This window comes from Macaca fascicularis, chromosome 18 (assembly GCF_037993035.2).
Source record: "Macaca fascicularis isolate 582-1 chromosome 18, T2T-MFA8v1.1".
In the NCBI taxonomy this organism is placed as follows: domain Eukaryota; kingdom Metazoa; phylum Chordata; class Mammalia; order Primates; family Cercopithecidae; genus Macaca; species Macaca fascicularis.
Window position 1 is genome coordinate 58,385,181 of NC_088392.1, and position 13,273 is coordinate 58,398,453.

At 38.5% G+C, this 13,273-nt stretch overlaps 1 protein-coding gene across 1 annotated transcript in view; it reads right to left on the reverse strand.

Moving 5' to 3' along the window:
* The window catches only part of DSG3 (desmoglein 3), a 42,829-nt gene that overhangs the window by 2,623 nt on the left and 26,933 nt on the right, over nt 1–13,273 (reverse strand). The window contains exon 16 of the mRNA XM_065533948.1: nt 8,957–12,036. Coding sequence (XP_065390020.1) covers nt 11,422–12,036 — 615 coding nt within the window. The 3' untranslated portion in view covers nt 8,957–11,421. The remainder of the gene's footprint in view (nt 1–8,956; nt 12,037–13,273) is intronic.

Genomic DNA, 13,273 nt, shown 5'->3' on the forward strand with positions numbered 1-13,273 from the left:
AAATGAAGCTGGAGGAGCTCAGGGGCCAGCTGAGAATAGACAGTTCGTTACATTGGCCCTGGAGAAATGGGAGAGGATCGTCCTTCCCCTCAATCCTGGAGAAAGACCCATGATCCTATTCCATGTAAGACAAGGCATGGATGACAGCACCAACATTTGGAGTCAGGACCTTGAAATTCTTATGGACTCTCCAGTTAGATGGACCGAGAGCTGCTTCTGCCTTAGGTGGCGAGAACTTGGCCAACTTGGGGGTGGAGGAGGCCTCTAATAAGAGAGTGGGAAAAGTTATGTTGACTTTCCCAGTTAGAACTCCCAGGATAATAAAGCCCAGCAGACTAGAAGCCCTATTTTCTAGCACAGAGAAGCCAGCACGCCCTTAATGAACAGTCCCCACATTCTGGGGGAGCAAAAATAGGCAGCCCTGAGATCACAGCCACAGACGTCAATATCCCGAAAGAGTGAGAGTCCCAGTGCCGTGAGTCACAGTGTCTCACTGAGCTTTCCCCACGTGTTCCTCCTGGTGAGTCAGTATACATGGACTGACTGCTTTGGATGCAAAGTCTCTGAGCCAAGCTGTTTTAAGGAAATTGTTAACATTGTTCATGAGGTAGAGGAGAATTAGGGAAAAATAATGATAGTTGCACAATAGGATTTGGTGCAGTAGAGGAAACAAAATGGTCTATTCTTGGGAATCAGTAGGGTGTTGAACACATCTCATGCAATCTTTTTTGAACTAAGTCACACTAGTTTAAAAATGTGATCAGAATATAATAATGCTGGATTGAGGCAATTATGAAACAGGCAACTGCCTGGGAAACCCCAGCAAGGCCTGGAGGCCCCAACATAAGGCCTCTCCCGTTCACTGATTAATGTTGGCATTCCTTCAGCAGAAGGCTTCCTTGGAGTGCGTATTACTGGGAGGGCAGCATGCTGATCCATTGTCAGTTACTTACATCTTAGTCTAATGCCACAGGTTCACCAGGCACGCCTCACCTCGGAGGCTTGCATTTGTGGTTCCTTTTCCCTGGAAGGTTCTGCTCCAGAAATGTACAAGGTCTTTTCCATTGCTCTTCACTTTTCTCCCCTCAAATGTGACCTTCTCAGTAAGGACATTCCCTGACCAATGATTTTTAAAATTGTAATTACCCCCCGTCCCGCCACCTGCCCGTGCCCAGAGCTCCCTATCCTCTTTTTCTCTTCTAAAAGACTGTGTTTTAACTTATTTCTTATCTGTTGCCATTCCCTAGGATGTAAACTTTGTGAGGGCTGGGCTTTTTTCCTGTGAACTGCCATGTATCCTGCAAATAAAACAGTGCCTGGCCCAATGTAGGCCTTTAGTAAATCCCAGCCAAATGTGTAAATAAATGAGTAAGTGAAGAAATTTTCAAGGTTATTTTGGAAGAGAGAGAGAGAGAGAGAGAGTAAAATGAGGGTAAAGGGGAAAAGGAGAAGAGAACGTTGGATTCATGGAATCCAACTCATGAGTGACTGTCACCAAACCGGGGCGGGGGTGTGATGGGAGGCCTGGCTCACTGTGGACAAAATTGCTCTACCTCACAATTTCATCAAGGGTGGGCATTGCTAAGACTGCTGGGACAGGGTGAAGTGGAGGAGTTCAGAGGCCAGTGGAGAACACTACTGTGTTCTTCCTCTGCTTTAAGGCTCCCTTCCTTGCAGGGGGAACCAAGGAAGAAAACATTAACAACATGAAAAATCCTCCTTCTCCCTGGAAATGAACAAAGTGTGCATTCACTAAAGGAGTGCAACACTGGGGAAAGCTGGTTTTATCTACTCATGACAAATCTATTATTTTGGTTTCACCCTAGGTTTTGTTTATGGAAGTTCTTGGAAAGATAAGGGAAATAGCAAAGAAAGAGAGCAGGGGAGTCCTCGGTTGCTAACAACAGTCCTGGACTGGAATCCATCACCAGCATGACAGGGCTTGCAGAGTTTTAGGGCAGGCACAGCAGTACTTACTGAGTGTCAGACAGAAACCACCACACTGACCCATTGTGACTAATGAGCTTAGGGAGATACCCAGAAATAAATAAATAAATAACCCTCAGAAGACAGAAAAAACAAACAAAACTGGTTTTTGGCAATTATTTCATTCGTTCGTAGATAGACAATGACATTCTTATGTGCGAGGAAAAAGTGAAATAGAAGCAATGCAGTAGCTTTGGAGAGTGAACCCGGAAGTAAAATAGTGGGTTTAAAAATCTTTCCAAATGACCTAGAATGATCATTGTAAGTACTTTGGTTGAGAGATACACAATTTCAAAAGTACATGATTTTCATTCTAAAGAAAAAGCAAGAATTTAAAGTAATTAAATTATTTATTTTAATTGACTTTACAAATTAGTCTTTTTGGTGGTGGCTTGAAAATTTCAGTCAACGTACTAATTTGTTAATAGTAACAGTCTGAAATTTGTGAAGGATTTACTTTGTTAAAATGATTGGAGCACATTTAAGGCTATTCAATAATGAACTTACCCACTTGTGTTCTGCTATTCTTCTCAGGCTGAGGAGGAACATGGGTTCCACCAGGGAAGGAGATGGGAACCTTAGCCTTGATCACAGGGCTTCTCCATCTGAGGGTGTGAGCTTGTGAATGTCATCTACTTTTGAGGACATACTTCATGAACTGTGCTGACTACAATTACAATATTGTTATTCTTGAATCCCAGGTTGGATATTGTGAATGGCAAATTATTTCTATCTAGTAACTTTACTTCTGTAGGAAAAGTAATTGAAAACCCCGTAACATGATAAATAATAATTTAATTAACTTAGTTATCTGTACACAGCCAGGGAACTGGAGAGTCGAAGTAGTCTTTCAGATATTATAATAGAAGAGAACCAAAACATTGTCTCTGGATGTCTAGAATTTCAGGAAAAAAATTTTTTTTTTTTTGAGACAGAGTCTTGCTTTCTCACCCAGGCTGGAGTACAGTGGCACGATCTCAGCTCACTGCAGCCTCTGCCTTCTGGGTTTAAGTGGTTCTCCTGCCTCAGCCTCCTGAGTAGCTGGGATTACAGGCAGATGACACCATGCTTGGCTAATTTTTGTATTTTTAGTAGAGACAGGGTTTCACCATGTTGGTCAGGCTAGTCTCGAACTCCTGACCTCGTGATCCACCCGCCTTAGCCTCCCAAAGTGCTGAGATTACAGGCATGAGCCACTGTGCCTGGCTGAAAATATTTGTTTTTAAACCCATTTTGTTCAAATTATATAGCCTTTTTTTTTTCTTTTTTTTTAGTACACCTAGATTGAGTTATATCACCTCTTCTAATTCTCACTCCAAGTGGAGGTTTTATGAGACAGAGATATGTTTAAAGATTAAGCAAACTGATTAAGCAAAAAAAGTTTGATACAAAGAAGGCAATGGGAAAAAATTGCTCTAGATAGTTTAGATGTAATGCTCACAATGACCCTTTTCAGCTTGTCCGAGGACAATTGTGGTTAAAATTTTAAAAAATGACTGTGTTCACTATGGACATTACTGTGTATCTTGAAAGCTGACCCCTTACTTAGCTAGGCAATCTTCTGCACATTTACTGTAATGTCTTCCTCCTCCCAATGGCCGTCTCTGCAGCTGGAACAATATGTGAATGACATTATACCTTTGGAGAGAGTTACACCCATTTGATGCAGAATCAGCTACAATAAAGTTACGTCAGTCAACAAAGACTGCTTATGATTAATTCTCTTATGAGTAAGAGAGAGGAAGAAAGTGTATCATTGTACTTCTTTCTTAACTGTGGGATTAGAACATTAATCTAAAGTAAGTAGTAAAGTTGATGACAGCAGGTTAAGCAGAACAGTATTACAGAAAAGATTCGGAGTTGGATAATGTGAAATCCATGTAAAACCTCATGTGAAGAATTGCTGTATGGTTCATAAAATTGCCATGGCGAGTTTTCATTGTCTGACACTGTGGGAGAATCAGTCTACTCTATACCCCAGAATTTTCAATATTTGAAATCTTGAGTCTACAGAGTATGCTCAATGGGTCAGAATGTGAGGCCTTTGTCCCCGGTGCACAGAAGTGGTCTACGTGGACAGATGTGAAATGTGCAATTGGAGGGATGCTGGATAGTGTGAGTTCTCAAGTTGCTTTACCTCCTAACCTATTGCTTAATGATAATAAAAATTCACCTTGTTTATGCAGTCAACAAATATTCTAAACATTAAAGACACACACTTCAGAGAAAAGTAACAAAGTGCTTTTTGTGATTTATACCTTACTGTGAATTAATTTCTCAAACATTAAAAAACTTATCAACTAGTTATGGCCAGTTTTTAGAGGAAGCAGGTAGCAGTGAATATGAAGACATCAGGCATGTCATGTGCTAGAAATAAAGAATAAACATGCAAAGGTAAAGACAGATTTCACTTCCTTCCATTTTATGATGGGTCAGCTGGCATTTGCAAATAAGCTCATTTTTCACTTGCCCAGCAGTGATAATGATCCATAAATCATATAGAAACTGAACATAAAATGTGGTCTTTTTTCATGCAGTTTGTCACTATTCTAGTAACAGTAAAATATATATCCAATGGAAGTGGGGTCGATTAGTGTCATTCTTTTCATGCTAGTTTTCAAATAACTGTTTTTTTTTCCAGAGCCATCTGGCTATCCCATCTAGCTGGTAGAAATGACATAGTAAGTATTCCAAAGAATACTTACTATGTCATTTCTAGTAAGAAGAAGAAGAAAGAAGCCAGCCATCCTGCCCATGACCCTATTGCAACATGATAGAAACAACCTACACGACCCTGTCACATTCAATATCCACCTGAACACAGGAATTCAATTAGAAGCCTAAATTCACTTTTCCAAGGAAGCTGAACCGAAAAATGGCAATCATCTGGTGATTCTGATCAGTTTGGGTATACAAGATAACAATTTGTGATGAACTGGCACATCTCCATTGGACTGTGTATTCATCGGAATTTCCAGTGCTTAGAAGACTAGGACAATCCTTGTGGCTAAGGCAAAAAATTAATAAAAAAGACATATTGTGGTGGCAGTAGCAGAAAGAGAATCAGCCTAGCCAATTCTTAACTCTGAAATTCATCCCCGAGTTACTTCTCAGCCTCAATTTAAGCATCCATATAAAAGGAGGGCTTTGGATCATACAATAGGGATATTTCGAGATTCTGTGGTTTCAGTAGTTTGTACATTAGAACTCTTAACTTTGAGATGATTGAGTTCATCTTGAAGATTTAAAATACAGTAAAAAAATGAAAACAAATCTTTATGAGCATTTACTATGTTCAAAGTGCATTCTTGTAACTTTACAGAAACTGTGTGAAATAGAAGCTATTATTATCTTCATAATAATAGTCCAGAGATGTTCAGAGAGATTAAGAAACTTGCCCCAAACCATAAAGTTAGTAAGTTGGGAAACGGGGATTTGAACTCAAGTATGTGCTATGTCTCCAAAGCCTGAACTCTTAACCATTAACTTAAATGCACACAGAAAAACAAAATAGAAACCTTTTCAAGTTTAATTTTTGTTAATCATTAAAATATAGTTATTTTGATTGACTAATAGATGGAGTGAGATTTTTAAAAATTCTCTTAGCTCCTTTGGTAGTGGTTTCATTGTTTCTTTTTTGTTTTTTGTAAACTTTAATAGGTTTTCTTAGGTTGACAACCCATTCTCTATATTCCCGAACATCTTCTGACTTGTTCCTTCAGTAGAGATACCCTTTTCTAGCCAGCATTGGCAAAAGTAGCAATAGCATGCACCGGCTTGTTTGACAGGCCCTGGGTGAGCCTTTGTTGCATGAAGTAGGAGGTCTGTTATTGTCTTGGTAGCATGTGCCTTCATTATAAGTTTGCCTCTTTGAAAGAATATTCAAAGACCAGCACGAAAGAGAACATTTCCAGGATCCAAGAGAGTGTATGTAGAAACAGTGGCAAGTTAGAAAATCAACTTAGATATCAGATAGTTAGCAGCCACAAAATATGTTCGGAGGAAAAATTCATAGCAATGTGTAACAGCTGAGAAAAAGAGGGAAGATGCAGGAAGGTAGCTATCGTCAGAACTTACTAGACTAAGGATTTATTGCATATTTTTTACTAATTAAATGTTGGGGATGTCAGAGCTGGTTGAAAATAACCGAAAGTCTGGTTAAATAAGGCTTTTTCACCATAGCTTACCTAAAGAAATTTAGGTGCAAAATCTAGGTGATTATTATTATTTTCTAAAATAATAAAGCTAGATAGGAGAATTCTTAAATGTGGAAACTTTGTGTCTGCAATGTACACTAAGCATTAGTGTCTGGTCCATATATTTGATAATGGAAAGACCCTGCTTTAGCTATGCCAAGCCATGAGGTTACCTAAGGCAAGAATGTGGGTGTGTGTGTGTTTCATCTGAGTTATGACCATATAAATCTTATTATCAGTAGAAGTCAGTTGGACATGAGAAGACATGACTGAAGTTAATCTCATATGTTGTGTTTAAATACTCATTTTTCACTTAGTAAAAGTGTCTCCTTGCAGGATTGAAAATCACGTCATTATGTCATTTGAATAAATACAGGATTACCTGATTCTTCACTGCTTTATAATCAGGAAAGTTCCTTCCAATCCTTCTTTTGATTATGAAAGAACATAAATACTTCTTCTGCCTTCTGGGAAAATGAGGACATACATATTGTTTCAATATCAGTGTTTTGCTTATATTATCATCATTTGATTCTCTGTGTTATCACATAAAATTCACTGTTTGCTAACTTAGTAATGATGAATTCTGCACACAGAAAACATCAGAGATGTTCTGAGGCGTAAAATTGAAAATATAGTGGTACCATGTTCTTTAGGAAAATCAAAGTAGAAATGAAACTGACTTCAAGGAGTAAAAAATTTGTAGTTGTTAAAACATGTTCTTTTCCACAAATCATGGAAACACTGAGCTGGAAGGACCAGTTTAATGTAATCATTTCATATCTGGATACATTTCATACAACCTCTTCTAAATAGTGTTTTATCAAAGTAATTCTTAGGGAGTTTACTGAGAAAGAGATTCCAGGTAGTTTTTTTCAGTACTTACATCAGTTATAATTGTATGAAATTGCATTTTAATTTTGTATTAAAATACAAAAATTGTAATTTAAATTCAGCTAAATACTTGTTTCTGCAATTTAGGCTTTTGGCTCATTCTTATTAGTTATTGGTTGTGGAAGAGACCTGGTCACTGACCCCTGAAAGGAAAACCTCCGCATGTACTTCAAAATAGCAGCAAATCATGTATTAGCATTCTCTCTCTCTCTCTCTCTCTCTCTCTGTCACTCTCTCTCTCTCCCTCCCACACACACATATGCCTACATTATACTACTTCTTTAATCTTTAAAATTACATCTAGATTTCTAATTCTTTTTATAATTTTCACTTTCTTTGTATTCTTTTTAATTTTTAATGTTCTACTCAAGTCTTAGACTGGAAGTGAACAGATTATTCTGAGAGTAATAGTTATTATTTCCGGACAACTATTGATCAACTTTCACATTTGTGCCACTTATTGTGCAACCTTGAGAAGGTTACTTTGCTTCTCTGAGTCTCTGTTTCCATGCCTGTAATCTAAGGATTACTCTAGAATTGAATTAGAGTATGTAGCTCTCTTGACCACTTGGTAACCTTCACTAATGTCTCTTTTCTTCTTGCTCTGATAACCGTATCCATTTGTACTTGTTCTTCAGACCTTATCCTCTTGAGTTTTAATTATATCTCTATTGTGTCTACATTTTTTTGTTTTGTATTTGTAAAAATGAGTCAAACTGTAGAAGAAAAAGGAAGTAAAGACACCAATCAGACAACAGCCTGATGTCTTTGGCCACGGAGGTAATCTCAGCACACTCTGGACAGCAAAGCAAGAGGAGTCTCAGCGTTCATCATGGAAAACGTCTGTGGTTTCTGGCTTCTGGAATTTAAATGATTTTTTATCTTCTTGTCTTATCAATCATCCCCTTTACATAAAACCATCTAAGACTATGTTATTGAACGCTGTTAAACCGTATAATCTCTAATTCAGTATTCCTCTTTGTAGACCCAGAAGAAGATACGAGACAACATGGAAATGCAAGAACAAGAAGAATTCTTAACTTTTAATTGTTTCTAAATTGTTAGTTGCATTGAAACTAGTCAGTCGAACGTGTTCCATTCACACTCTTACCTCATGTATGAAGGTCCTCAAGTTAAATTAACCGATTTTGTCACTTTTGTTCCTTGAACTTTCTATGAATAGAAGAAGCTAGTAATATTTTTGGATTTTATCTACATGACTTTCATTTTCCTGGAATTGATTTGAAACATTTGAGTTAAGCCAACTACCATTCTTTACTCAATATTTGCTTTAATCCATTTTTTTTTTCCCTTTACTCCATGTCCAAACCTCATTATCCATATTTAAGGTGGAAGGTCAGCCAGAAGAAAGTTCTGAAGCATTGGAGGGACTTATTCTGTGGCATCTTTTAAAAGGAGGCATATGGACTTTAGCATTTACGGAAAAACAGTTCCACTTCTGGGGCTGATGGCTTTCACCAGTGACATGGCACATGTTTTTCATCAGGCTAGATTGTGAACATTACCTTCTCTTTACTCCAACTTTTCTCTCCAAGTCATCTTAGAATGTCACAACTTTTGAATGTCACAACAATGATCTCTCAGTTACCCGAGAGACAATTGCAACTTACAAAATAAACAGCAAATGACTTAAAGCATCCAGTTAGTGAAGTCCCTCTGCCCTGACCTCATCCAGCACTTTCTCCTGCACTCTGTCCACCTGGAGTCATCCTGAATCTCAAGATCCTTCCTTCCTGCCTGGAAGATGCAGAAAAGGAATCAGCTAGAAAAAATAGCTAAAATACTGATAAAAATACATATGTGAGTCATTTTATATCAGGGGTCCCCAACCCCTCCCCCACCCCCACCCCCAACAGTACCTGGCTGTGGCCTGTAAGGAACCAGGCCGTAGCAGGATGTGAGCTGCGGGCAAGTGAGCAATCCAGCTCGAGCTCTGCCTCCTGTCTGATCAGCAGTGGCATTAGATTCTCACAGGAGCGTGAACCCTATTGTGAACTGCGCGTATGCAGGATCTAGGTTGCCTGCTTCTTATGATAATACCTGATGATCTGAGGTGGAATAGTTTCATCCTGAAACCATCCCTGCCGCCGTCTGTGGAAAAATCGTCTTCCACAAAAGTGGTTCCTGGTGCTAGAAGGGTTGGGGACTGCTGTTTTATAATCATATTTCTTAATAACTATTAATATAGAGAGTAGTTCATTTTTTACTTATAAATTTATTGCTGGTTTTATTATAACAACGTTACACTGTTTATGGTTTAATACATATGGTTCAAAATGTATAATACATCAAGTAGTAAAGTTTTAAAATTTTCTGCTTAAAACAAGTTTTGTATAAAAAATGCACATACATTTTACATGGCAAATCAATTTTTAAGTCATCCTAAAGGCTGATTTTTTTTGAAATTTAAAAACATTTAATTTCAATTTCTCTCTTATATAAGCTTTATTACTATAGCATGATTTCCTCTGCAGTTTCACAATGCAGCAAAATTCCCATTTCATGGTAAATTGGGTTTTAAGAGGCAAGGTTAAAATGCTTGGAGGATCCTGAATACACCTTTGAACTTCCAATAGGGGTTACGGTTGTTAATTTAACCCTCATGCATAAGCAGAGGCACAAGTTAGCTGCATGTGCTCTAGACCCCAGAGCGAGCCACCACTGAGAAGCAAAGAGCAGCAGCAGGAAGAGCAATGAAACCTCCTCAGGACTTACCGGGCTGCTGCACAGGATCTAGCTTCTCTCCCGTGAGACGGGCGCATTGAAAGCCTTGTTGCAGCAGCACCGCCGTCTGCGGAAGCACAGGCTGCCTCACTTCTCCAGCTGCTCTAGCACCTGCCTTCCCGGTAGTCAGGGTGCCAGGCAGAGGGAGGAGCACCAGGGTGGGGAATATTGAGGGGACCTCTTTCTTTCAGGACCACACCCTTCTAGGTGAAAGCACAAACACTTGATTACTTTGCATTCCACCTGCAAAAACAAATTCAGGTTTTGAATATGGCAAAAAAAAGAAGAAAGGAAAATATAAAACTCTGTATTTTATATACAATAAGGAATAATGGAGGTTGATAATGATCTTGTGATCAGCTAAAACAATATCAGTAAGCACGTGAGGTAGGGTGCTCTCTATGGGCAAAAGGGCGAATATCTTGAATGACCAGAAATGACTCGAAGAGCTGCATTACTATCATGGTAGCATGCATGAAGTAATACATCTAAACCTTTGCTAAGCTAACATTATTACTCTCAAGCTTTATTACCCTCAAGCCTTAAATGGCTGTAGCTGTTTAATTTAAAAGCAAGGCTTAAAAAAATAGAGGTTACTCATAAGTGCCTTTCCATATCCCTTTTTGACTTGAAAGTTATTTCACCAACTACTTTTCTGAAATGCTGCTTATAATGCATATTCACAGATTGCCCCATGTGTTATTCTAGTCATTGGCCCTTTTTTCTTATAAAAAAGGCCATGTTTTGTATTCCTACAAAATCTGCAGACATTGTTAACATAATACACGTCATTATACATCATATGTATGCTACATCTATTCACTGACATTTAAAAAATAAGGAGCTATTTTCAAAGACTAACACAGGATCTGTTACTGAGATGTGTGTAGGAAGGAACTCAATGTAAAATATTTTCTTTGCATAGATCCTTTCAAAGTGATTAAAACACGCAAAATATTATTTATACTAAACTTTCTTAAATGTTCTATGATATTTCTATTTCAAAATTCTCTTATTGTGAGAATATGTGAAATATAGATGTAGCAAATTTAATGCATAAGCTTATACCCCTTAGCTTGAGGAAAAGACCCAGGTATGGCCTCCCAGCACCAAAAAGATGGAAGAAACTCTACTGCAACTATTTCCCTTTCTCCAAGCAGCTCAAAATGCTTTAGAAAATACCTTGTGATTCTTACATCATTATCAATGATATAAGAAAAGGCAGCGGAGATAAGAACCAGCGCTCCTGCTTAATCCACTAAACCACATTGCATTTTAAAATGATAAACACCTTCCTTTGGCAGTGGAAAAATAGAAGCTTAAGAATGTTTAGGAAAATTTCCTGGCAAATATGATCTTAAGGGTTTTGAAAAACTTTAAGATTTACTACAATTTGAATAGTACTTGAGAATTAGGAGTGACAACATATCGCTTTTGGGGTATGAACCCAAACATTTAATTTATAATTGTGATCAGTTTATAAGAGAAGCTAGTAAGTGCCAAATTATTAGCCCAATACAGTGAGCTTTTGCTATGCTATTTTGAATAATTTAGTCCAAATATCCAGATTTGGTTAGTGTGCTATTCCAGCTCATTCTAGTCATATTAGACGGGAGCAAGGATCCTCTGTACAGAGCATAGTGTGTGACTCTCGTAGCTGCGTTGGGCCAGCTAGGTTGCCAGGAACACTGGAAATGGGACAGATCACCCTTTCTGTCACTATCACATTTTGCGTGAGAAGTGGATCAAAGCCTGCAGTGGAAGGTTGCACAAGGGAACCAGAAGCCGAGTAAGTCTCCGTTACCAAATAGTTACCATGCTGCAGAGGGTCAGGGATGGAAACAGCTGGCTGGACAGACCCAGAGGCGGACAAAGCAGAAGCTCCTTGACCTCCTGACAAAGTCTGGCACTTAATAAATCCTGACTGCTGGACTTCTGTGGAACGGCCACAGGATTCAATCCCATAACCACTGTCTTTAGAGGGTGGCTGAACTTGTTTGCTTTCACCATCAACACCGAGGCTTATCTCTGCAAGTTTTTTAAATTTCGGGCCAAGTGAGTCCAAGAAGCTGTCATCCAGGTCATCAGCAATAAAACTGCAACAACCCACGGAGCCCACAGGAGAACCAGTAGCATCTGCGCCTTCATTATCATAGATCAACAAGCAGTCATTTGCTTCCTGGCCATCGTCTTCCTCCGCACAGGCAAACGCTTTCTAAGACAGAGAAAAAGTGGGAAAAAAATGAATTTTAAGAAAGAGTCAATTTAACAATATAATACTGTTTGTAGAACTCATTTGGATTATGAATACCCAAATTAGGTAATCTATATAAGTAAAGGACACTGTCTATTAACAATTTTGTTCAAAAAATTATCTGGTGTTTGGACAAAAGTATGGTTGACATTCCCTCAAAATTGGGCTAGAACCTTTGTCTAGATTCTACAAACCTTGTGGGAGCCTGACCTGTGGCTGTAACACACATCCCACCTAGAAATATCCCAAGAATCCTCATCTCAAAACAATCCCTCCCTTTCTCCCCTTCCCCTCAGTCTTTCTTCAAACACAGTATCACTCTTTGCTTGGATACTAGGTCAAACCTTGGCACTTACCAGTATCAATACCAAAACTCAATGTGAGATCCATTCTAACCATGCCTGTCTACCCACTAATCTTTGGTTATCAAATGAGAGGCAAGCATCCTACTTTTCAAAGTCTTGTCTGTTTTGTACCCATGTTCCTTTTCTGTTCTATGCTTCCTGACATGTCATTCCTCCCATCACTGATCTTCCATCCTGTTCTTTTTGCCTCCCCTTTTTTGGGGGTCATTAATTCAGTGGTTCTTCAACTTTTTTAGACCAAGACTCTTTTGATAATGTGAATACTATACCACTCTCTCAGGAAAATATACACACGGGTATTTGGATATCCTTTATGATATAGGAAATACAAAGTGAACTGATTTGTATTCCTAAAGAAGATGCTGGAAATTCTCATATAAAAGAGATTTGCCCTCAGTTGTTTGTTCAGTTGGAGGAATGAGATGCTACTTGCTATATGCTTTCATGTTGTGGTTATCTACTCATTCTTCTTTTATTATTAATTTGTTTATTTTAGAGACGAAGTCTCACTCTGTTACCCAGGCTGGAGTGTAGTGGTGTCATCATAGCTCACTGCAGCCTCTACCTCCTGGGGGCAAGCAATCCTCCCACCTCAGCCTCCCGAGTAGCTGGGACTGCAGGCATGTACCACTATGCTTGGCTCCCATTCTTCTTTTCACCAGTGATCCAATTTTGACAGCTACCTTAGGTTATCTGTATTATTTTGGCAAAAAAACTAACAAACCACTTTTTTCTTACATTTTAACAAGCTGTAAATAAAAAGAACCACAAAACTGAAGTATATAATCAAATAAAAAGATCTCTAATGTAAATAAGATAACCAAGAAACAAAG